The 23955-nt window shown below is 42.2% G+C and overlaps 1 protein-coding gene across 1 annotated transcript in view; it reads right to left on the bottom strand.

Moving 5' to 3' along the window:
* Positions 1-4639: 4639 nt before the first annotated feature.
* LOC126092395 (acetylcholine receptor subunit alpha-L1-like) overlaps positions 4640-23955 on the bottom strand; it is a 219912-nt gene continuing 200596 nt past the window's right edge. Inside the window, exon 9 of the mRNA XM_049907967.1 lies at positions 4640-5208. Within this exon, the coding sequence (XP_049763924.1) occupies positions 4969-5208 (240 nt within the window). The 3' untranslated portion in view covers positions 4640-4968. The remainder of the gene's footprint in view (positions 5209-23955) is intronic.

Here is a 23955-nt window from a genome sequence, read left to right as displayed (position 1 = left end):
AATACCCGCTAAGTGGTTGTATTGCACACGTCATTCACTGTACTTTGAAAGAGAAGCGTCTGCCGCCTTACCGTGTTCAGGGAATACAAGCATTGGAAGAGTAAGATTTCCCTCCGTGAGGAGAATTCTCAGAATGGTTCCTGTTACAAAATGCGGAGCATGACTTGGAAACAAAATAGATGTCACAGATGAAGCATGTTTCATTTAAGACAGGACAACCAACTGCCATAACATGCACACGTGGAGTGTACACAATCCATACCAAGTAGTAGCAACACATTTTCAGTGCCGCTTTTCCGTAAATGTATGGGCCAGTATAATCAATGATTACTGTATTAGGCCTTGCATTTTATGTGCACAAGTAACTGGTAACTATTACTGATCGTTTCTAGAGGAAACATTGCAACCAACTTTATTACAAAATATTCCGTTAACTGTACATCATAACATGTTGTTCCTCCACGATGGTTGCCCACCTGCAAAGGTTGCAGAGTATGAAGATATTTGAATAGATGATTTCAAGGACGATGGATATGAAATTTTGGTCCATTTCGATGGCCACCACACAGTCCTGATTAAAATCCACTGGATTTATATTTTTGGGGTCATATGAAGGAACTTATCTATGCTCAGCAAATAATTAATGTGGGCAAACTTACACAGAGGATTTTCAATGTTGCCAATACCATAAAGACAAATGTGCATGTGTGTGAAAGAGTGCAACGAAACTGGTTTCCCCATAACGAAGCATATGTTGAATCAAATAGTGGGTATTTTGAACACTTATTGGAGTATTTGTGTAACAGTGAACGAAGTACTATGGGTTTCATTTTCATTACAGTACTTTTGTAGAAAAGGAAAATAATCTGAATTTCATTTTCGTTATGCTATTGTTGTAAAAAGAGGAAGCAGTTGATGGTAATTAATGCACAACAAATTATGTGGTAACTGGTTGATTTTGTACTAAGGGGAACACATTTTATTTTATGTTAGCTTTTCTTTACTACAACGACCTTCGTTATGGTAATGTTGTAAAAGAGAAAATGTCTGGTTGTACTTAATTCATTGTTTACATAAAATGAATTACACATTCTTGACAACACATTGACTGTTAACAATGTTTGTTTTGGTATTGTTGTACACATCCAATGTTTATATTGGTCTGTTCTTCCATTACCTTTCTCTGACCACTGCGCTGATGTCGGCAATACACAAGCAAGGTCATGTGCCGTCAGCTGGCAATTAAACAGAAATACATCTACTATCAAACCTACAGATATGTCTTTTAGAAATGCAAAAATAAAGAATGACATTTTATTAGACTTTTTTGGAAAGCACACCAAGATGTACTGTCTGTATAATTTTAGCAGCTTATATACCATCTGAGGCGGTTACTTAGAAGGAGACAATGTTGATGTTGATGAGTAAATAAAGATTCTTTAAGAAAAATAAAAATTCCTATTACTTTTAGATCACAGCTCATATTAGTAAATGAGGTACCAAAAGTAGTAGATGAGTTTTGTTGTTTTGGCTGAAGAATAACTGATAATGGCCAAAGTAGGAGTGGGTATAATATGCAGACATAACAACAGAACAAGCATTTCTGAAAAAGAATAATTTACTAATATGGAATATTAATTTAAATGTTAGGAAGCTTTTCTCAAGGTATTTGTTGTGATAGTATTCTTGTGCAGAAGTGAGACGAGAGTGCTCTTGTGCAGGAGTGAGAAGCATGTGATAAACAGTTCAGGCAAGGAAACAGAAGCTTTTGAAATGTAGTGGTACAGAAGAAATCTGAAGATTAAATGGCTACTTGGGTAATTGTTAAGGTGGTGCTGAATAGGACTCAGGAAAAAAGAAATTTATGGCACCACTTGGCTAAAAGAAGGGACTGGTTGATAAGAAATACTGAGGCATCAAGGGATCATCAATTTCATAATGGAGGGAAGTGCAGGGGTTCCACTGTAGAGGGAGACCAAGGTATGGCTACAGTAAGCTGGTTCTAAGGGATGTAGTTTGCAGTAGTCCTACAGAGATGAAGAGGCTTGCACGGAATAGACTACTGTGGAGACTTGCTTCACACAGTTCTTTGGACAGAAGACCACATCATTTATGTGTTTTAATACCTTCTCTACAGCAAATATTTTCAGATTTTATTTGTTAAAACTCAGTGATTCAGGAATAAAAAAATATATGCTGAGTGTGAAAAAAATTGGAAAATAGTTTGCCTGTACACCTTTCCCTGAATGAGCGTCAGACAGCCCTCCATTTTATGATCTTCTTCCAGCTGCCTAAAATAATACTTATATTTATTTGAATCAGAAATGAATAGAATATATGGTTATTTCCATTAAAAGCAAATGAAAGAAAGAATTATCAAGCTGCATTACTTGTGACCAAAATGTTGCACCTTCTATCGCACTTGGAGTTGCAAACAGATCTTCTGTACAAGACACAAGGCACAGTTAACACTCCAGTATGTGTTTTGTGGTCTTTGCATCTCCTCTGTCAAAGTTGCTGGTGTTCAGAGACGAGTCCCATTCCTGGAGATTACTGCTGGATCTTCCAACTCCAGAATAAAAGCTGTTGAGTGACCTCAACATGAAGGAAGAGGGGAGATAGAGTTGTTCTTGAGTCAAGAAATCCACAATTGTTTTCTTGCTGTAGTTGCTGTTGTTTGAAAGACTGAAGTGGACTTTAGGAAACTTCTTCTGGACTTCAACCTTGTGGCTTCTTGAATTTTCCTATGTAATGAATGGTTTTCCTGACGACCTTGATTTTTTCTCTGCATGCTGGCAGCTGCTGTGTGATGAGTATCTGGTGGTGCTATGCCTGCAGGCTGGTAGAGTTGTAGAAGTGGTATTGGTTTCGAACAAGGCTATTTGTTCTGTTTTGTGCCTTGTCAACTATGCTTGCATGGATAGATTTGCACCAGACTGGGTGCACATACCTTGCAGCACTGTAAGAAGTTGCCAGAGTTCCCAGGGTTTGTGGTCAAGAGCTCCATGCACTATCAGTGATCTTACAAAGGGTATTATTTCTGGTTTCTGCCTTCATTCTCATATTCTCACAATGCTGCTTGTTCATCAGAGTACCATCCAAAGTGGCTCCCAGATACTTAGGATGGGGCATATTTACTAACTGAATTCTTACCATGTGATGTTAGTTTGCAATGTGCCTGATCGTACTTAAGATGAAATGCATACAGTTGTGTTTTTGGTTTGGACAAAGTTCATTGTTAGACATTCAACTCCCTCAGTACGTCAGCCAGATAGGCTTCAACACCCTCAAAAGATTTCCCTTGACTCACTAATGCCATATCATCAGTACAAATGGAACTGCTTGTGTTTACTGGAGAGGGTTGGTCATTGTTATAGGTGTTAAATAACATTGGAGAAAGAACACTTCCTTGTTTCCCTTGATTCACTAATGCCGTATCATCAGCACAAAGGAAACTCCTTGTGTTTACTGGAGGGAGTTGGTCGTTGTTATAGGTGTTAAATAATATTGGTGGAAGAACACTTCCTTGTGGTAAGTCATTTCTTTGACATCTCCAGTGACTATTCTGATCTTGGAAGTTAGCATAAAATCTCCTGCTTTGAAGTAAACTTTGAATAAGTTTGATGAAAACTTAATCTTTGGTTATCACATAGACAATGTACAATGACTGAGAGTGTCATAAGTAGCCTTAAGATCAATAAAAGCTACTCCTGTAATTCTCTGGGTTTAAAAGCCATCCTCACAACGTTGTGTGAGGTTTAGGACTGAGATGTACAGCTTTTCCTATGTTAGAACTGGCTCTCCAAGTGAGTAATACACATTTGACCTTTATTCAAAATTTGAAAAATATGACCCATCTACTTCAGATTCACACTTCTTTTTCTATGTGCTATTTACTTAATATATTCTTTTCTTTATGCTTGTATTTCTGTGTCCTTTAAATCCTTGTCCTATTTGCTCTCTCATAACTAATCATAGGACCTAGAATTATTAAATCTGGTGTTGTATTTATCACTTCATGATTGCACTGTTCTGGCTGACAAGTGTTATGATAATACTACATCTCAAAAGGGGGACGGGATAGGGTGTAGTGACTGGGGAGAGAAAATGTGTCTGGGAGAGGTAGGAAGGGTTGGAGAGAAGTTTCAGTTGAGTGACAAACTATGTAAGGAAAAGACGGATTGCTACTTACAGACACTTTAAGTTGCAGACAGGCACAAATAAGAGACACTTACATATTAGCTTTCAGCCACAGCCTTTATCAGAGAAAGAACACACAGACACAGACACACACACACACACACACACACACACACACACAAACGCACGCATGTGCGTGCACACACACACACGCACACACAAATTTCATTCACACAAGCAAACACACCTCATGCACATGACTGCCATCTCCGCCAGCTCGGACCAGAACGCCAACTGTTCAGTAGTGCAGCAGTCACAAGTCTGATTTCTCCTGAATTTACAGTTGTATGAATGGCTTGAAAGTTGCAGTATCTGGATAAGCAGAATTGCCTGCATCCAAGCACAGATGTGCATTAAAGTGTGTAATCTTTCTTTCATGCCCTACCATCCTCGTAATATGTTCTAATTGCTTCATAATGACGTATTTCTATCAAGGATGTTTTCAACATTCTGTTTTTATATATTGAATGAAATGGTCACAATAATACAAAACACTGAATTTCAGTATTTGTTAAGTTAATGCAACAAACAAGTACCACTATTAGTAGCGAAATATATTCAAAGGCTGTTTGAAGGCAGATGCTCATAGACACAAGTGAATAATTATGAATTTGAGAATGAAATTCAAAATGTTTGTGACACAGTATCTCTGTAAATACACAGTTTATATTTGTACTGGGTAAACTGTTAGTGAGAACTCATTTTCCCATAGCTGACACTGTCCACTGCATGACGAAATAGTCACATTACCAATGTGAAGATTCCACACTACACAGAGTACACTGTTGCAAGTATGATGAACAGTAGACAGTAGAGCAGAAAGCACAAGCGATCAATAGCTATTGCAAGAAGAATCCAGTTAACTTGATGGCGTCGATGTGAGGATGTGCGTGTCAGAACACGTCGGCTGTCATCACCAATGCTCACATTGCCCCCGCTACTTGAGGCTTCAATGCTGCCGTCTTCCATTCCTGAACAGCTCTCACGGCGGTCTTCTGCTGATGGTACCTGTGGATGTACAGTTGGGTATGAAATGTTAGTTACTAACTAGATTCTCTTACCTGTATTTTGCTTAGAAATTATATCAGTTACATAATGGAATGTAGTACAACATAATGGATGAACAACAAAACAAGTTTGTTATTTTAAATGTTCATAAGTTTTTATATCAGACCACATAGATGAGAACTGTCTGCAAAGAAGTTAAAACATTGGTGGTTTTAACTTACCATAACAAAATTATACAGCCAAGTAATTTTATTGAAAAAGTTCATTAAATGAGAGATTTGTTCTGCTTGCAGTGCTGTCAACAAAGAGCAGTAGAATCAGTATGTCAGGCAGGTGATGGACCACTACTAATCATATAATTAGTGGGGAAATTGCTCTTTTGCAATGACCACAATCAATTTCAGATGAAATGGCATGGATTGCTTCTCTATATCTGCAGCTAAATCCATACTCTGACATCCACTGTGAAGTGCATGGCAGTAAGTAATTCTCTTTTTTGCACATACAGGGGATAGGCAAATCAATGTGAACACCTGTACTTACTTGGGAATGCGCAATTTTGTTCTGTGACTTTGCCAGCTTTGCATTTTAATTTTTTTTTTTAATAGAGGTGGAGCCCCTCCACGCCCACACCGGCATGATGGCCAACACAAAAGGTCTACTGCCATCTCTGCATAAGGTTTAGTATTCACTAAAGTGAGATGTCGCAGGATGTGGGTACTGCGATGTTTGCGTACGTCTGGTTAGGATTAACCATTAATATGCGCTCATCTGGAGATAGATTGGTCAAACAGCTTTGCAAATCCTTACAGCATTTTATACTTTGGTGAATGAGATGACCAGCAAGGTCTTAATAAATTTCATGCAGGATATCACAAGAAATTCTTAATTTTATCCATTTTTACTGGATGTTAAGTTGTGGGTGTATCAAGATTTTGATAGTTGTTTGTCAGCTTCATTCACAATGTTCACCAATGCTAATAACATTATTATACATATGGTGAGTTTCAAGAAATGGTCTCATGTAAGTCTGTAAAATTCCCAGGCAAGTTTTTCCTGATGTTACTATGATAAGTTTAAACACATAATGTGTATAATACTGTGACTAACATGACTGAATATTGTGGAAACAGACAAATAGCTTACAAAATAAATGCTAGAATTGAAACCTCGAGCCTCGTTTATAATGTTTTCTAAATCCTTATCCCTTAAATGTTTTCATTAGCCATTATTCCAGGTTTTGTGCTCCTTGCATGACTGATGCCCTTTCCTATAATTTGGCTTGTTTACAAGAAGTCTGTCAACAGTAGCTGTAATATATACATTTTGTTTGTCCAGTTCTCACCAACAATTGTTGAAGAACAACTTATAATTGGCATGCTGCTCAGATTAACTAAATTAAAATTGTTGTATCTGTGCTTAGGGGATAATGTGTATCACAGTGATTAAAAACTTCTCAACAGACTTCCAAAAAAAGCTAAGTTTTGGTTTTTAGTTTATACAAATATTTGTATATTTATGCAAATACTAGTTTCATACACATTTGTGTTTACCAGATGTTGTTGTCAGTCTGAAGACTGATTTGGTTTAACTCTCTATTCTAGCCTATCTTATGCAAGACTTTTCATATCTCCGTAATTACTGCACCCTACATCCTTTTGAATGCCTTACTGTATTCAGACAACTACATCTACATGACTACTCTGCACTTTACACTTAAATGCTAGATGGAAGGTTCACAGAACTACTTTCAGACTATTGCATGAGCATTCCACTCTCCAGTCACACGTGAGAACAATTAACATATAAATCTTTCCATGCAAGCTCTGAATTCTAGCATTTTATTACAAAGGTCATTTTTCCCAATGTAGGTGATCGAAATTTCATGAAAAAATCTTGCCACAACGTGAAACGCTGTTGTTTTAATGATTAACACCTCAACTCATGTATCATATTGATGGAACTCTGTCCCTTGTTTCTCCTAATACAAAATGAGCTGCCCTTCTCTAAACTTTTTTGATGTCCTCCATCAACCCTATATGGTAAGAAGCCTGTACTGTGCATCTGTATTCCAGAAGAGGATGGATAAGCATAGTGCAGGCAGTCTCTTTAGTAGATTCATTCCATCTTCTAAGTTTTATGCTGATAAACTGCAGATTTTGGTTTGCCTTCCCCACAACGTTTCTTATGTGATGGTTCCAATATAAGTGCTTTGTAGTTGTTGTCCTCAAGTATTTAGTTGAATTGACAAACTTTAAATTATTGTGGTTTGTCGTGTAATCTGAGATTCAACAGCTATTTTTTAGTACTCAACTGGAGGACTTCACACTTTTCATTGTTTGGGGTCAATTGCCACTTCTGCACCATTCAAGTATCTTTTGTAAATTATTTTGCAATTTGTTTTGCTCATTTGATGACTTTAGTAGACAGCAAACAACACCATGAACTGCAAACAATCTAAGATGACTGCTCAGATTCTCTCGTAACTCATTTATATAGATCAGGAACAGCAGAGATCCTATAACACTTCTCTTGAGGAGCACCAAATGTCAGTTGTATTTCAGTCAGTGACTTGCCATTGATCACTACCTACTGTCAGCAAATCACGAATTCAGTTACAGAACTGAGGCAATACTCCATAGGCATGCAATCAGATTATAAGCTGCTTGTAAAGAACACTGTTAATGTCTTCTGGAAATCTAGAACTATGTAATCAACTTGAGAACCCTGTCGATAACTTTCATTACTTCTGGTGAATAAAGAGCCACTTGTGTTTAACATGAATGATATTTTCTAAATTCATGCTGGCTATGAGTCAACAGATTATTTCTTCTGGGTATTTCATAATATTAGAACACAATATATGCTCCAGAATTTCATTGAAAAGTGATGTGAGTGATATGGGTCTATAGTTCAGCAAATTACTACTATGTCATTTCTTGTCTGTTGGTGTGGCCTGTGAAACATTCCAATCTTTAGGTAAGGATCTCTTTTCAAGTGAGCAGTTTATATGATTGCCAAAAATGGAGATATTTCTTTGACACACTCCAAAAGGAATTTAACTGGTGTGCAATCTTGTCTTTATTGTGTGACTTAACAACATTATGAAAAGGATAGTTGCTACTCACCATATAGTAGAGATTCTGTGTTGCAGATAGGCACAACAAAAAGACTGCCAGAAAGTGAGCTTTTGGCCAACACACACACACACACACACACAAAACCACAATCTCTGGTTGCTGTGGCTTCAGCAGTCAGAGACTGTGGTCATGTTTGTATGAGTTGTGCCTTTTTGTGACTCAGCATCTTTGCTGTTAGGGTGCAAAGTCAAGTGCCGGCACACCAGTCGGGAACGACAGGGAAGAGAAGGCTGTGAGAAGAAGTCAGCCAATCACATGCTGACTGGACCTTCCTCCAGAACGACAACATGACAGCAGTGGCCCCCATGTGAAGAGGACATAAATGCCGCGACCAACTGGTGACAGCCAGTTCAATAGCAGCTTCAAGATTAGTGACTTCAATAGCAGCATAAACAATAGTCACTTCACTTGTACTCTTTATGTAGCACAGACTTGGGATTGTCTATACTGAAGAAGATTGATCATTTTGCATGTTGCCCTTTGCTTGCGACTCATCTGTGTGCTTGCCAAAGTTAAGTATTGTAATTTTCTTTTTGTAATAAAATCATTAATATAACTTGTTTGACTGTTTGTCTAATGATTCAAGTATGCAGGCTTCCTAGACACTACGTATTTGGCAATGAGAAGGTGAACGAAAACCAACGTGACAATCCAGAGCCTGGCCGCCACAATTTTGTTTTGTCATGGGCTTTAGTGTTTTGCTGGTGGCTTAATTCAACCTTGTCTTTTTATTGCAGAGATGTACTTACATGTTTACATGTTTTAAGAGTGTTTCTATAGTGTTTTTGCTTCTCTTTTTTTAGGTGGTCATTGCAGAAATTTTCTTTGCTTGTGTGCTTATTTTTGTTGCTTGCATTGTCTGTTTATTGCATTTGCCTATTCCAAAATGAGCAACCCACCTTTCACATCCACTGATCAGGCGCCACAGCTGCAAGTGATAGATGCAGCACAGCTAACACAGATGTTTCAGTTTCAGATGCAGTAGATTGCCTCCCTTCTCAATATGGTATAGCAGCTATTAACCAACCAAGTGACCAACACAGCGCAAAATGCAACAACTGTAGCTCCAAGTACCATACCACTTTTTCGCCAGTTTAACGAAAAAGAAGAGGAATGGCTCGACTGATCGCAACAGTATGAAGCCCTCATCATTGTCACAAAGTACCAGGTACTGTACGACTACATTATTTTTTGTCAACGGTAGGCAGTGCTGTCTTTTGCCTCATTCAGAAATTGTTCCCTACCGCCACTCCAAGTGCACTTTCCTAAGATAAGGTTGTAGATTCACTAACTAACTATTACAGCCAACAAGTGAATGTGATGGCAGCTAGATACCAATTCTTTTGTTGCAAGAAAAGATCAGAACAGACTTATCATGAGTGGGTAACAGATTTCAGGGTATAAAAAGGAAACACAAATTAAAATGTGCTTGTGGTGCTTTATATTCAGATGTTATGTTGTGTAATGCGATCATATAAAATGTAACTGATGTCAAACACAGAGAACAGATTCTGAAACAGTCAGATCCATCATTTCAGCAAGTGGTGCAAATTCTAGATCAGTGTGATTCAGGTGCTGTAGCAGCCAATAAATTTGAGAAGCTACCAATTTGTCGGATTGAGTTGTCCCTCACTCACAACCATCCCAGAAGGCAGAAACAGCACATGTGCACCAAGCTGCTTAAACAGTTCTATAAACAGACAAACAGAATTATGTCGAGCCCTTAGGTAGTATTCACAGCACAAACATCAAGATTGCCTGTCCAGACAAGTACAGTGTTAAGCTTGTGGCATGAAATGTCAAATACAATTTGTATGTTTGCAGTGGAACAAACATAAGAATTCTGCCCACTCACATAATTCTTGGAACAAGGCCCATGTAATCAATGTAGTGTATTCAAAGACTTCTGCAGGCATTAGCAAAACTCACAAGCAGTCAGTTTCTTCAGTGCTATGACACTCCAACAAACATTTTGTTCATTTGCATATTAGTGGAAAAATATGAAATTTCAGTTGGACATGGGTACCTCTGTTAAATTTCTGAATCGTAACACATATGAACTTTTAGGCTCCCCATGCCTGTCTAAAACTAGCACACACCTGACGGCTTATAATGGACAAGACATTCTCGTTCTCAGAAAATGTACTTTGCCTGTCATGTATTGCTCGCATATACGAACTGTGACTTTCACTGTGCTACAATTCTGTGATTGTGAGAGCATATTTGGCCTTGATTCATTTGATTTGTTTGGCTTTCAAATTCAGGACAATGTGTTGTCAGGGTCTGCATTCAATGCAAATGACAGTGTAGCTTGCTGAAAGAATTCCTTGAACTCTGTTCTGAAGGTTTAGTCAAGGCTAACAATTTTGTTGCACATATTACTATGAAAGACAATGATTAGCTGAAATTTTGCGAGGCCAGAACTGTTCCCATAGCATTACGGGACAAGGTGCCTGTTGAAGTTAAAGAATTGCAAGATAGCGGAGCTATTGCACCCATACAAGCTAGTCAATGGGCAAGTCCACTGGTTTTGCTCCCAAAACCTTCAGGTCGCATTCACCTCTGTGTTGACTTTAAGTATACAGTCAAGCCACAAACTGTGATTGATACTTATCCAATGCCACTCCCAGAGGATCAGCAGACAGATTAGGCACTGAACACTGCTTTTCAAAAATTGATTTGCATGATGCATATCTTCAAATACCATTAGATGAAGAATCTCAAAACGTGTGTTGTCAACACTCATTCGGGCCCTTCAGTCACATTTGTTAGCCATACGTGATCTGCCAGTTCCTTGCAGTGTCACAGTGTTGCAGCCAGTCTTATGGGGAAAGTGAACTATTATATTCGGTTTGAGGGAATATGGTATAGTTGTAGGTAAACAACTAGAATTCTATCGGATACAGATGTATTCACACTTAGCTTCTACACAGATACAAGTCCAGAGGCTAACTGCCGTTAGCATCCAACATCCTCTCCAAAGCCCTCTCCTCAAAGATAGCACACTTACGCACAGAACAAATATCGATATTTATAGCACTCTACGCCACAAGCCCCCCCCCCCCTCCCCGCACAGTATGGAGTACGTCCCTGTGAATGGGGGTGAGGGGGGGGGGTGAGAAGCTAGGAAGGTAATGCACAGTTCTTCTGTGTCAGGCGGAAGCGGTCGACGGGTAGGAGACCGGGGGGTGAAACCCTGTACATTGACGGTGAAGTCAGCAAGCGACGCCGGCGGCTGAAGATGACGTCTCGTCCTGGAGTGAAGGTGTAACACTTCGTCAGCCGGCAGGCAGAGAATCACCTTGCCAGAAGGCCTAACAAAGGCATGCAAATTGCCACACGCAGCATTTCTGCTCAATTTAAAGCGGCGCACCACACGAGATTCTGCACTTCCTCCCTCAATATTGTCACATGCGAGTACCACACACACCGTATCGCCATCTACGACAACAGATAATTTATGTATATCATCAGGGTGCACATGTGTTGTGAATTCTTGGATGGCACCTGTACGAGCAATGGTAGGGAGGCAGGGAGGTGTGGGAAAGCCATGGCAGGGGGAAGCATCTGCTAAGAGGGGGGTGGCAGGTGCACTGGACTGCACAGGAGACAACCTCGGGCGATCAGCTGACAGATGAGGGAGCGTGACCGAAGGCAACAAGGAGCCAGCGTGGATTGAACGGTGTGACAAAGAGCTGTCACACAAAGATGGTAACACAATGGTAGAATCCGAGTGGTTGGCAGTTCGACTGCGAGGGCTGTGAGGAGTGAAGCCCTGAAAAGATTGGCCACTCAAATTAGATGAACACGGAGAAGGAGCAGTGCTCGGCAGAGAAACACGCTGTGGAGAATCAATACCCAAATCCATAGTGTGGGAAGATGGATGGCCGCTCGAAGCAGGAGTGGGAGAAATACCGGCAGAATCAGCGAGGTTCACCTGAGGCTCAATGAAAGCTGGTTTCACTCGGTTGAGTGAGACCGTGGTTACAGAGTCTTTTATGAGGAGTTACAGAGTCTTTTATGAGGAGATCCATGTTATTCTCAGAGCGTTTGACAACCTTGTAAGGACCTGTGTAGGGCGACTGAAGCGGGGCTTTGACTGAGTCATCTCTGAGAAACACGTACTCACAAGAGTCTAGCGTGCGCGGTACGTACACGCGCGGAGGTCTATGAGCAGCCGGAGGTGGCGGCTGAATTTTGCTGCAGTGCAAGCGCACCCGCTCGAGAAGTGAAGGGAGTTCAGAGGGCCGTGGAAGTGGGGTCGGAGTGACTAATTCTCCAGGCAAAGCCAGAGGTTGGCCATACACAAACTCAGCTACGGAACCCTTGAGGTCTTCCTCGAAAGTCGCACGAAGGCCAAGAAGCACGAAGGGCAGTGCCTCTGTCCATAGTGAGTCATGGCAACGCAAGGCAGACTTTAAGGTGCGATGCCATCGCTCGACAAGCCCATTGCTTTGGGGGTGGTATGCAGAAGTATGAATTTTGACAATACCACACATTTTACATAAGTCAGAGAAAACTGAAGACTTGAATTGTCACCCATGGTCAGTGGTGAGGTAAACAGGTGAGCCAAATCTAGAGATCCACGAATCTAAGAATGCTCGACTTACTGTCTCAGAGGTAATGTTCGGAATAGGCACAGCCTCAGCCCACCGAGTCATCCCGTCAATAGCTGTAAACAAGTAACGGAAACCCTCGGAGGGGGGCAAAGGGCCTACGAGGTTGACATGAACATGGTGAAACCGGCCTGGCGGTTGGGCAAAACAGCCAAGGGGTGGAGAACTGTGCCTGGAAACTTTGTTCTGCCGACACACCATGCATGCCCTTGCCCAAGACTGACAGTCACGGCGCATGTCTCTCCAGACAAACCGTTCAGCTACCAGACGGGTGGAGGCCTTGACACCGGGGTGTGCTAATGTGTGTAGTTTGTCAAAGACCTGGCGTTGAAGGGGCTTAGGAATGAATGGCCGCAACATACCAGTCGATTCATCACACCACACTAAGTCAGATATGCCAGGGAAAGTAAAGCGTACCGGTTGGAGAGAGGAGCTGTGGTCTGAAATTAACTGCATGGTATCGGGGTCTGCCAATTGCAACCGAGGTAGGTCCGTTAAGTCAATCAAGGTTGTGACAGCACCAACACACGAGAGAAAATCAGCGACCACATTGTCCGCTCCTCGGATGTAGCGAATGTCATTTGTAAATTGCAAGATGTAATCGATGTGACGAATGCGTTGTGGGAGCGGATCAGCCGCAGGATTTTTTATGGCAGGAACCAACGGCTTGTGATCAGTGAGCACATAGAAATCTCGTCCCTCAACATCAGTTCTGAAGTGTCTTATGGCCTTGTAAACTGCAAGTAATTCTCTGTCGAATGCTGAGTATTGCTTCTGCGTGTTGTTTAGATTTTTTGAGAAAAACTGCAGGGGGGCCGTAGCATCGTTGTATGTCTGACTCAGTACTGCGCCGATAGCATTGTCACTAGCGTCAATAGTGATAAACACTGTGGCGTCCGCCCGTGGGTGAGCAATAGTGACAGCGGAGGCCAACAGCTGTTTGAGTTCATTAAACGCCTTGTCCATGTCTGGTGTCCATGGTACCTGGGGCGTGCCAGAAGTTTGTGGGCCAGCGAGAGCATCTGTGCGAGGAGCCTGCACCGCAGAAGCGGCTGGCAAATGTTTCCGGTAATAATTAACTGCTCCAATGAACCTGCGTAATTCCCTATTGGTCTGAGGGCGTAGTTCTCGAGAACAGGCTTGTTCTTGCCCTGTGGTGGTGTCAGACCATCCGATGACACAACATAACTTAGGAATGTGACGGATGACTGGTGCAATTGAGTTTTTATTGTTCAGTTTAATACCAGTGGCTGCTAAAATATCTGTCACGACTTGAACACGCTCTTCACTCTGTTCCAAAGTAGAAGCAAAAACCAATATGTCGTCCATGCATACGAAACAAAAGTCTAGATGGGATAAAGTTTGATTGATGAAACGCTGCCACGTTTGGAGGGCGTTTTTCAACGCAAATGGCATAAATTTGTGTTGTAACAGCCCGAAGGGAGTGGTTATGGCAGTCTTTTCAATGTCCTCCGGAGCCATAGGAATCTGATGAAATGCGTGCTTACAGTCCAAAACAGAGAAGTACTTTGCACCTGCGAGCGCATGATTGAAGTCTGCGATGTGTGGGACCGGATACTTATCAATGATGGTGTGAGCATTTAAACGCCTATAGTCTCCGACCATACGCCAAGCACCATCTTTCTTTTGGTCAAACAGGATAGGACTAGCCCAGCAACCGGAAGAAGGTTCAATTATTCCCTTTTGTAACAGATCGTCCAATTGTTCTTTTGCAATTTTCATAAATTCCAGCTCGAGGCGGCGTGGGCGTTGCGATATGGGCGGCCCATCAGTTAGACGTAACCGATGAACTGTGCCGTTAGTGACTATTGCAATACGTGGCGCGGCACGACAGTCAGATGTCCGAGAAGCAGAGCAGGCAATGGCGGACGGCCCAAGCTGTGGCGCTGAGGGCACAGAAGTACAGGTGTGCCACCCGCTCGTAGGCTGCGTAAAGGCCGCACACGTGTTAACATGGGCGAGGTTGGTACACTGGTTCTTGGTAGCGGGCCGTGCCGCTACGACGCTGTAGGCATGAGTGGACGTGGCCGAACAGCAGATGGCCGTAGTTCATTCCCATGAGCTTGGCAAGTTAATTGTCCATTTGGAACGCAAGGAGCATCTGCACTCTGGCATACCCTATCATTACAAAAGGGGTTGCTGACACAGTTTACAGAGCTCACAACATTGTCGTTAACGTGCGCGGGCACGGGAACACCAGATTGGCATGGACTGACCTTTTCTGTAGCCGACGAGTCGTCTGCTTGTAGTGCGTTGTTGTGTGGAGGCCAACTCGTGGTGTATGTCGCGGAGATGCAGCAGCATTTCCATATGTTCCATCCGCAACTTCGAAGACCTGGCGCACTCCACTAGCCACTTGTTTGTCCAAGATTGCAGTTCCCAGGATAGGTTTACACACTTCTTAGCACAGCACACATGTTTGGTGTTAGCCGAACTGTCACTCGGCGAAGCGAAAGGAATATGTTTGTTAAGGGGGGGAGGGGTAAAACACAGTATTTCGCACAAAATCTAGTGACAACTGATAGTGCTTGAGGAAATCAATTCCGAGAATAGGTTCTTCAATTGTTGACACTAGAAACGTCCACTCCAGCTTGCACTCGGGCGAAAGTTTCACTGTATACAAAGTGGAACCCGAACACTGTAGGGTAGACAAGTTCACTGCACGAAGTACTGTTTTGTGTGGCTGCACTTTATTGGTTGCTAGGCGAACCGGCAGCAAAGAGACGTCTGCGCCAGTGTCTACCAGAAAACATACACCTGATCGTAAATCATGAACATAGACTCGACCACACTTACTGTTATTGTCCGAAACGGAGTGCAACGTGGGATGGTGCCTGTTGTTTACATTGCAGGAGATGGCACCGTAGCCTACCTGCGGTTGGAGTTTGGGTAAGAACACGGTGACTGGCATTTGCGAGCTTGCTCCCCGAATCTTGCGTGGAAGAAACAGTAAGGTTGGGCGGGCCTGTGCTCCTGTGGGTAGTTGCTAGGTGACGGAGTATGTGCCCCAGAGTCTTCCACAGAGGCCGATGCACTGTCGTTGCGGGGAGTTGAAGGTGCAGGCAGGGCGGCTAGTTTAACAAACTTGTTATTAGGGCGTGGCGTCAGAAAGCATCTTAGTGCGGTCATGTCCAGAATGCAGTGCACGGAGCTCACGTTGCCTGGCGGAGTATGCTCTGTCGGCGGCGCGTAAACGTTCATTTACTGGCCTATCTTCATATGCAGAGATTGCAGTCTGGACAGACAAAGGCAGCTTTTCAGTCCAGATTTCTGCGAGCGTATCATCAGGCATAACTTGCTCATCGACGAGAAGACGGATGCACCGCTACAGCTGGGACGGAGACCTGTCGCCGAGACGCTCTTCGTAGATGAGCTGTCGCACATTTTCTCTCCTGGTTTTTGAGACGCGCTCCAGTATTGTCTGTTTCACCACAGCATACTTCCCTGCTAGGGGGGGTGCTTTGTCCAGATCATAAATTAAATTGACGCGGTCGTGAACATGGTTCATGAGACAGGCGAAGCGTGCGTCGTCGTCCAAAGCACAGACATTGAATGTTTGCTCAACCAGGTCAAATCAGAACTTTGGGTGAGCGGGTTTGAAGTCTGGTAATTTCGGCAGATTCAGCACTGCAGTCACTGTGGAGGTGCGCCTATTACTTCGGACGGAAGTAGAGCATGCAGAAGATTGCGAGTCCGAATTATTGGCGTCCCGTAATGCGGGAATCTCGAAATTCACTTGACGCCGGGGGGGCGGCTGAGAAGTGACAGACGCTTGAACGGTGTGAGGATCGTAGTCAAAATGTGCATTCTCATTGACGTGGTATCTCGTAGATAAGCCACAAGTGCTTAAGTACGCTGGTGAATGTCCGTTATGCACACAGTATTCACTCGACTGTGAGTGGTGGGGCTGGTTGTAGCACAGAATTGTTGACTTGATTAGAAGCAACACAAGGATCCCACACACATCCACTAGGATGCACACTTGGTGTGATATTTGCTGTTTGGTGAGCATTGAACACCTGTTGACTTGCCGGCGCGGAAGGATACACACGGGGCAGGAACTGATTCGAGTTTAAATTTACTTTGGATTTTCCAAAGTAGCAAAACCTCACTCGACGCCACAAACTGTATTGAATTGTGTGTTCGACACGGGAGTAGGAATGTTCCGACCAACACTCTGTGGAGAACACGTGGGAAGGTCCAAGCTAACAAAGCCAGAGTCCATGACCGTTGGCAGTTGGAAGAAACTGGCGGCACTCGATGAATTCCACTGCATGTTCTGGCTGAAGGATTCCGAAGATTCCTGCGGCATGTCCACTATGACGGCAGGAGTGATGGAGAGATGTTGCTGGAATCTGGGTGGCGGTGAATGCTGAAAGGCCATTGTCTGGAGCTGAACAAAGGCCCTCGCGATCACAGAGAAACCCAACGCGGTAGGCGCGTAAATCACCTTCGGGCGGTAACTCGGACGCGTATTACACAAAAGCGGGGTCACCAGTGAGGGAATATGGTATAGTTGTAGGTAAACAACTAGAATTCTCTTGGATACAGATGTATTCACACTTAGCTTCTACTCAGATACAAGTCCAGAGGCTAACTGCCGTTAGCATCCAACATCCTCTCCAAAGCCCTCTCCTCAAAGATAGCACACTTACGCACAGAACAAATATCGATATTTATGGCACTCTATGCCACAGGTTCATAACAAAATCTGGACACACTGCAGCTCCATTGTATTGCTTTTGTCACAAGAATTTCCCCTTTGTTTGGACAAATGAGTACCAAGAAGCTTTAAAAAACTTAAAGATGCATTTCTCAGTGACTGGTGCTTGGTTCACTCTGATCCTGAGAAACCAGTTGTGATGCAAGTTGACACTTCCTCTTTGGAATGAGTGCAGTGCTTTCACACAGTTTTGGTGATAAAGACAGGCCTGTTGTTTTCACATCAAAAGTGTTGTCCAAAGCTCATTGTAACTATTCACAAATAGAGAAAGAGGCATAGGCTACTATGTATTGTGTCACCAAATTCCACCACTATTTGTATGGCAGAAAATTCTACTTAGTAAAGTACTTGTTTCATCCAATGAATAGGGTTCCCGTATGAACTGCCCAAAAATTGCAAAGATGGACTTTGCTGTTGTCTCAATACAAGTACAAGATTGTGTATCATCTGACAGCTCAACATGGTAATGTGGACGCACTTTCACATCTTCCGACTGACCCTAATTCAGATTTTGATGCTTCTGCTGCATCTTGTTGTTACATTGATGCTCAGGGTTCTGAATTGCTTCAATCCCTTCCTCTAAACTATAGGAAAATTGCACAGGCCACAAAAGCTAGTTGAGATTTGAGCATTTTGCTACACTACATTCACATATGTTGGCCTCGCTCATCACATACCATAAAGAACTCAGTAGTGCGACGATGCTTTGCGCATCAGCATAGCCTCACTATACAGCAAGGTGTGATTCTTGTTCACAATGACAGTGGACAGTCAGGTGTGTTGGTCCCCAAAGCTTTGCAAAACGAAGTGTTGCAATTACTTCACCAAGGATGCTGGGGGATTGTTCATATGAAACAATTAAGTGTGTCAACACTGTACTTGGCAGGGTATAGACACCCAAACAGAACAGATGACATCACAGTCACAAGCATGTGTGGAAAATCAGTCTGATCCATCACATAAATTCTCTGCTTGGCCTAAGTCGCAATCACAATGGCAACGTGTGCACATAGGCTTTGTGAGACCTTTTTGGAACACTTGTTGGTTGATCGTGGTAAACTCTTATAGCAAGTTTCCTTTTGCTGTGTCAGTTACCTCAACAATATCATGTAGCACAGTTGAGGTGTTATCTTGTATTTTTTGCCTCAATGGTTTGCATGAAGTCACAGTGTCGGGCAACGGTCTTCAGTTCACGTCGCATGAGTCTGAAACTTTCTGTGAACACAATGGCATACGGCATCTAACTAGTGCACCGTTCTATCCACAGTCAGGCAGCAAAGTAGAATGTTTTGTCAGAACCTTCAAACAGAAGATGACCAAACTTCACACCACACACACCAGGCATCAAGAATTGCAACTGTTTCTCACCTCCTGTTGTTTGTATCCATGAGATGGACCACTGCCGGTGGAACTGCTTCATGGCCGATGCCATCGGACACTACTTCACCTGCCCCAACCTCCTCAGCATACGGCGCTGAAGGAAGACTGCAAGTATCACTTCATGCCGCATGATGTTGTGTTTTTCAGGGTTTGTTAGTGGCAGCAGATGGTTGGTGTGAGGCGAGATTCTTCGTTGACTTGGCGCATGCATGTATCTCATTTCAGGCCCAGACAGATTGCAGTGCCAAAATCACAAACAAATTTGCCACTGTCATGTGCATGGTGATCCTTCTGTATCTCCTCCCCCAGATTCACGAATCCTGAGGACAGTGTGGCCACAGGAGCCGCCAGAGGGTGACATTATGGCACTGCAGGATGATCCCATGGAGATGGAGCCTTCACCTACTCCGCCTCCTCTCATCTTACCGATGGAGCTGGACCCACCCATACCGCACCAACTGACATCTTCTACATACGAGTATGGTTCTCAGGAGGTGGACAGGTACCCTTCTGGGCATTTTCTGAGGGACATTTTCACCAGAGCGAAGGCTGGATGGCAGGGTACAATTGGAAATCTGACGTCCCCTGCGGTCAAAGCTTCCGGTCCATCAGAGCCTCCACACTCCTGCCTCTGCTCCTGTTGTCAAGTTCCTTCTATGACAACGGTCTGTCACTTTGGGGAGGAGGAATGTTATGGCATAAATTCAAGCGCTGGTATGGCAATCAGTAATTACAGGGAAGAGAAGGCTGTGAGAAGAAGTCAGCCAATCGCACATTGATGGGACCTCCCTCCAGGATGACAATGCAACAGCAGTGGCCCCTGTGTGAAGAGTACATAAGTGCCATGACCAACTGGTGACAGCCAGTTCAATTGCAGCTTCAAGATTAGCAACTTCAATAGCAGCGTCAACGATAGTCACTTCGCCTGTACTCTCTATGAAGCACAGATTTGGGGTTGTCCATACTGAAGAAGATTGCTTATTTTGTATGTTGCCCTTTGCTTGTGACACATCTGTGTAATTGCCAAAGTTAAGTATTTTAAATTTCTTTTTGTAATAAAACTCATTAATATGACTTGTTTAATTGATTGTCTAGTCATCCGATTATGCAGGCTTCCTAGATGCCACATTTGCTATATGACGACTGGCAACTATCCTTTTCATAATATTGTTACATTCCATCCTGGATTTTCCATTTTGTGACTTAAGTTGCTTTGCTGCACAGAAGGGTATCTATTTCCAAATTAACGATGTTGGCAGCAGATCTTCACTCAAATTCTGCAATATTTGCTGCATCTTCTTTGGCCTGGGGATACAATTTTTGCACCACACTCTTCCCACAATCACAAAATTAAATTTCCCTTGATACCTCACTGTGTGTCCTAGTGATCTATTACTTCCTTTAATCAAGTTGCACCATAAAGGTCTTTCCTCGCAGATTGATTCAGTGCCTCTTCACAGGTTACTCAGTCTACCCACCATTCTTCGTAGCAGAACATTGCAGAAGCTTCTATTCTTCATGTCTGTACTGTTTACTGTTCACATTTACCTTTCTTATAAGGCTACACTTCAGACAAATACTTCTTAGAAAAGACTTCCCACCCCTCAAACACACAATTGATGTTAACGTATTTATCTTTCTCAGGTAGGAATTTCTTCCTATTACGAGTTTTACAAATTATGGTTCATAGGTATTCCAAGGAGACTGCAACAGAATTGTGTGCTGCCTTTTTGAAGGCAACTAGGAAGGCTCTTTTGACCCCGACAGTACATCACTGCCTCTACACAGTAAATTTGCCCTCCAGGTATCCATTACGAACAACAGTACTGCACAAACTTTCCAGCATCAAGGTGTTCAAATGAGGTGGACAATACAACACACAGAATGGAATGTAGATCAACTGCGCAGAATTTGTCTGATCCCTAATGATCATCGTAGAAGGGTTTGGAGGAGGTCACATACCAATGCATATCTGAACTATGCAGTCTCCACCAGTATATTTTGAGTTCACACATATGCAAAGATGGGCACATTCAAACAGTCTATTTTTTATGTTGGTGTTTGTTTTATTCTTATTTCATAGTATAGTTATTTTTTGTAATTTAAGTGCACACACATTTTCAGAAATGCAGATGAAGCAAATTATTATTATTATTATTTTTTTAACACTTCACTGAAGCCTTAAAGCTACATTTGAATAACATAACACAATTGGAAGACAGCTTGAAGAAAGACAAACTTGAGTTTACAGCATTTGTAGATCGAGAGATAGCTGGAACACACTCTTTAAAATTCTGAATGTAGCAGGGATAAAATACATTGAATGACAGTTTGTTTACACATTGTGCAGAAATCAGGCTGCAGCTATAAGTGTTAAAGGAAATAAAAGAAAAGCAATGGTTGCAAAGGAGCAAGAGCACTCACAGGATAGTTTGTAAGGGGAGGGGCAGGGGAAAACCTGGGGGTATGGGGTATGGAGTGTTTTTAATACTTCAGAAGATAAATGGTGACTTGTAAGGAGGTATAAAAATGTAAGAAGCAATAAAAAAGTTCCATTTGCGACCTAAGTAATGCTGACATTTAAATAATATTTTTTTGAAAGAAAAACACCTGACCACATTACATATTTTTTTTTCCTTCCTTAAGAGCTAGGGGTTGGAGGGTCTCGGTCCCCCTTGCTCCCAGGCATGGATGCCCTTGGAAGGAACATAAACAGGATAGTAGACAATCCTAACTGTTATTCAATCCATGCGTTAAGCAAGCATTGCAGGAAACCAATGAGAAATTTGAGGTTTCCAATGACATTGTAATTCTACCAAAGACAGCAAATGACTTGGAAGAGCAGTTGAATGGAATGGATAGTGTCTTGAAAGGAGGTTATAAGATGAAGATCAAAAAAAGTAAAACAGGTGTAATGGGATGTAGACAGATCAGGTGATGTTGAGGGAAGTACACTGGGAAATGAGACACTAAAAACACTAGCTGAACATTGTTATCTGGGCAGGAAAATAACTGATTATGCCCAAAGTAGAGATGATATAAGATGCAGATCAGCCATAGCAAGACAAACATTTCTGAAAAAGAAGGAATTTGTTAACAAAGAATATAAATTTAAAGTATTATGAAAAGGATAGTTGCTACTTACCCCATATAGCAGACTGTCAGCAAGTAAGCTTTCAACCAAAAAGGCCTTCATCGGAAAAATACACACACACACACACACACACACACACACAAACACACACACACACATGACCACAGACTTTGGCTGAGACTGTGGTCACGTGTGTGTGTTTTGCTTCTGAGTGTGTGCGTGTGACCGTGTGTGTGTGTGTGTGTGTGTGTGTGTGTGTGTGTGTGTGTGTGTGTGTGTGTGTGTGTGTTATTACCAATGAAGGCCTTTTTGGCCGAAAGCTTACTTGCCAACAGTCTTTTTGTTGCGCCTATCTGTGACTCAGCATCTCCACTATATGGTGAAAAACAACGACCCTTTGCATCCTGGATTTTTTGTTGTTTAATATAAATTTAAGTGTCAGAGAGTGTTTTCTGGTGGTATTTGTCTGGAGTGTAGCCTTACCTTTTTATTATTTATTTTATTATTTACTCAGTCCACCCAGCTAATTTTCAGCATTCTTCTGTGGCACTGTATTTCAAAAACTTCTATCCTGATCTTAGCTGAACTGCTTACCATCCACTTTTCAGTTCCTTACAAGACTACATGCATGGTCAACTGTTCTTCTACACTTGAGCTATTGTTGTTCTATATAATCTTGCACAGATGTAAGTGTTTTGTGTTCCTCTTTGAGATGTAACACAACTGCCTCTTTATCTGATTGAATAATTTGTCGTCTTCAGTCTGAAGACTGATTCGGTGCAGCTCTCCAAGCCACTCCATTCTGTGAAAGCCTCTTCATCTCCAAATCACTGACATGTACAACCATTTGAACCTGCTTATATATGCATCCTTTGGTCTCCCTCTACAAATTAGTGATTGCATTCTGCCTCAGGGCATGACCTATTAATCAAGCCTTTCTTCTAGTCAAGTTGTGCCAAAAATTTCTTTTTTCCCCAATTCGACTGAGTATCTACTTGATCTACCCACTTAATCTTCAGCATTCTTCTGTAGCACCATGTTTCAAAAGCTTCTGTTCTCTTCTTGCCTAAAATGCCTATCATCCACTTTTCACTTCTGTGCAGGGCTACATTCCTAACATCTAAATTTAAGTGAGGTGTTAATAAATTCCTCTTTTCCATAATAAATTCCTCTTTTCCATAAATATGTTTCGTGCTGAAGCCAGTCTCTACTTTGACCATCATTAGTTATTTTGCTGGCCAAACAGCAAAACTCATCAAGTGCTTTTAATGGCTAATTTTGTAATCTAATTCATTGCCTGATTTAATTCAACAACATTCTCTTACCCTTGTTATACTTTTTTTCATCTTACAATGTTTTTTCAAAACACTATGCTCTCTGTTCAACAAATCTTTCAAGTTGTTTACTGTCTCTGATAGAGATATAATGCTGCTTGCAAACCTTAAAAATTTTATTTACTTTTCCTGAAAATTGATTAACTTTCCAAATTTCTCATTGGTCTTCTTTACTGCTTGCTCAGTATACAGACAAAAAATATTGGGGAAAGTCTACAACCCCACCCCACTCCCTTTCATGTCCTTTGCCTCTTATAACTAGTCTGGCTTCTGCACAAGTTGTAATAAACTTTTACTCCCTGTATTTTATCACTGCTACCTTCAGAATTTAGGAGAGTTTTGTTGTGACAGTGCCACGAGATTTAAAAGTGCCGCTACGTCAGTACACAAACACGGCGATAGAGGTGCTCCGCAGCTTGGCTGAGATCGGGAGCGCCAC

Source organism: Schistocerca cancellata, chromosome 7 (assembly GCF_023864275.1).
Source record: "Schistocerca cancellata isolate TAMUIC-IGC-003103 chromosome 7, iqSchCanc2.1, whole genome shotgun sequence".
Classification (NCBI taxonomy): domain Eukaryota; kingdom Metazoa; phylum Arthropoda; class Insecta; order Orthoptera; family Acrididae; genus Schistocerca; species Schistocerca cancellata.
This window is presented reverse-complemented; position numbering and strand designations above follow the sequence as displayed.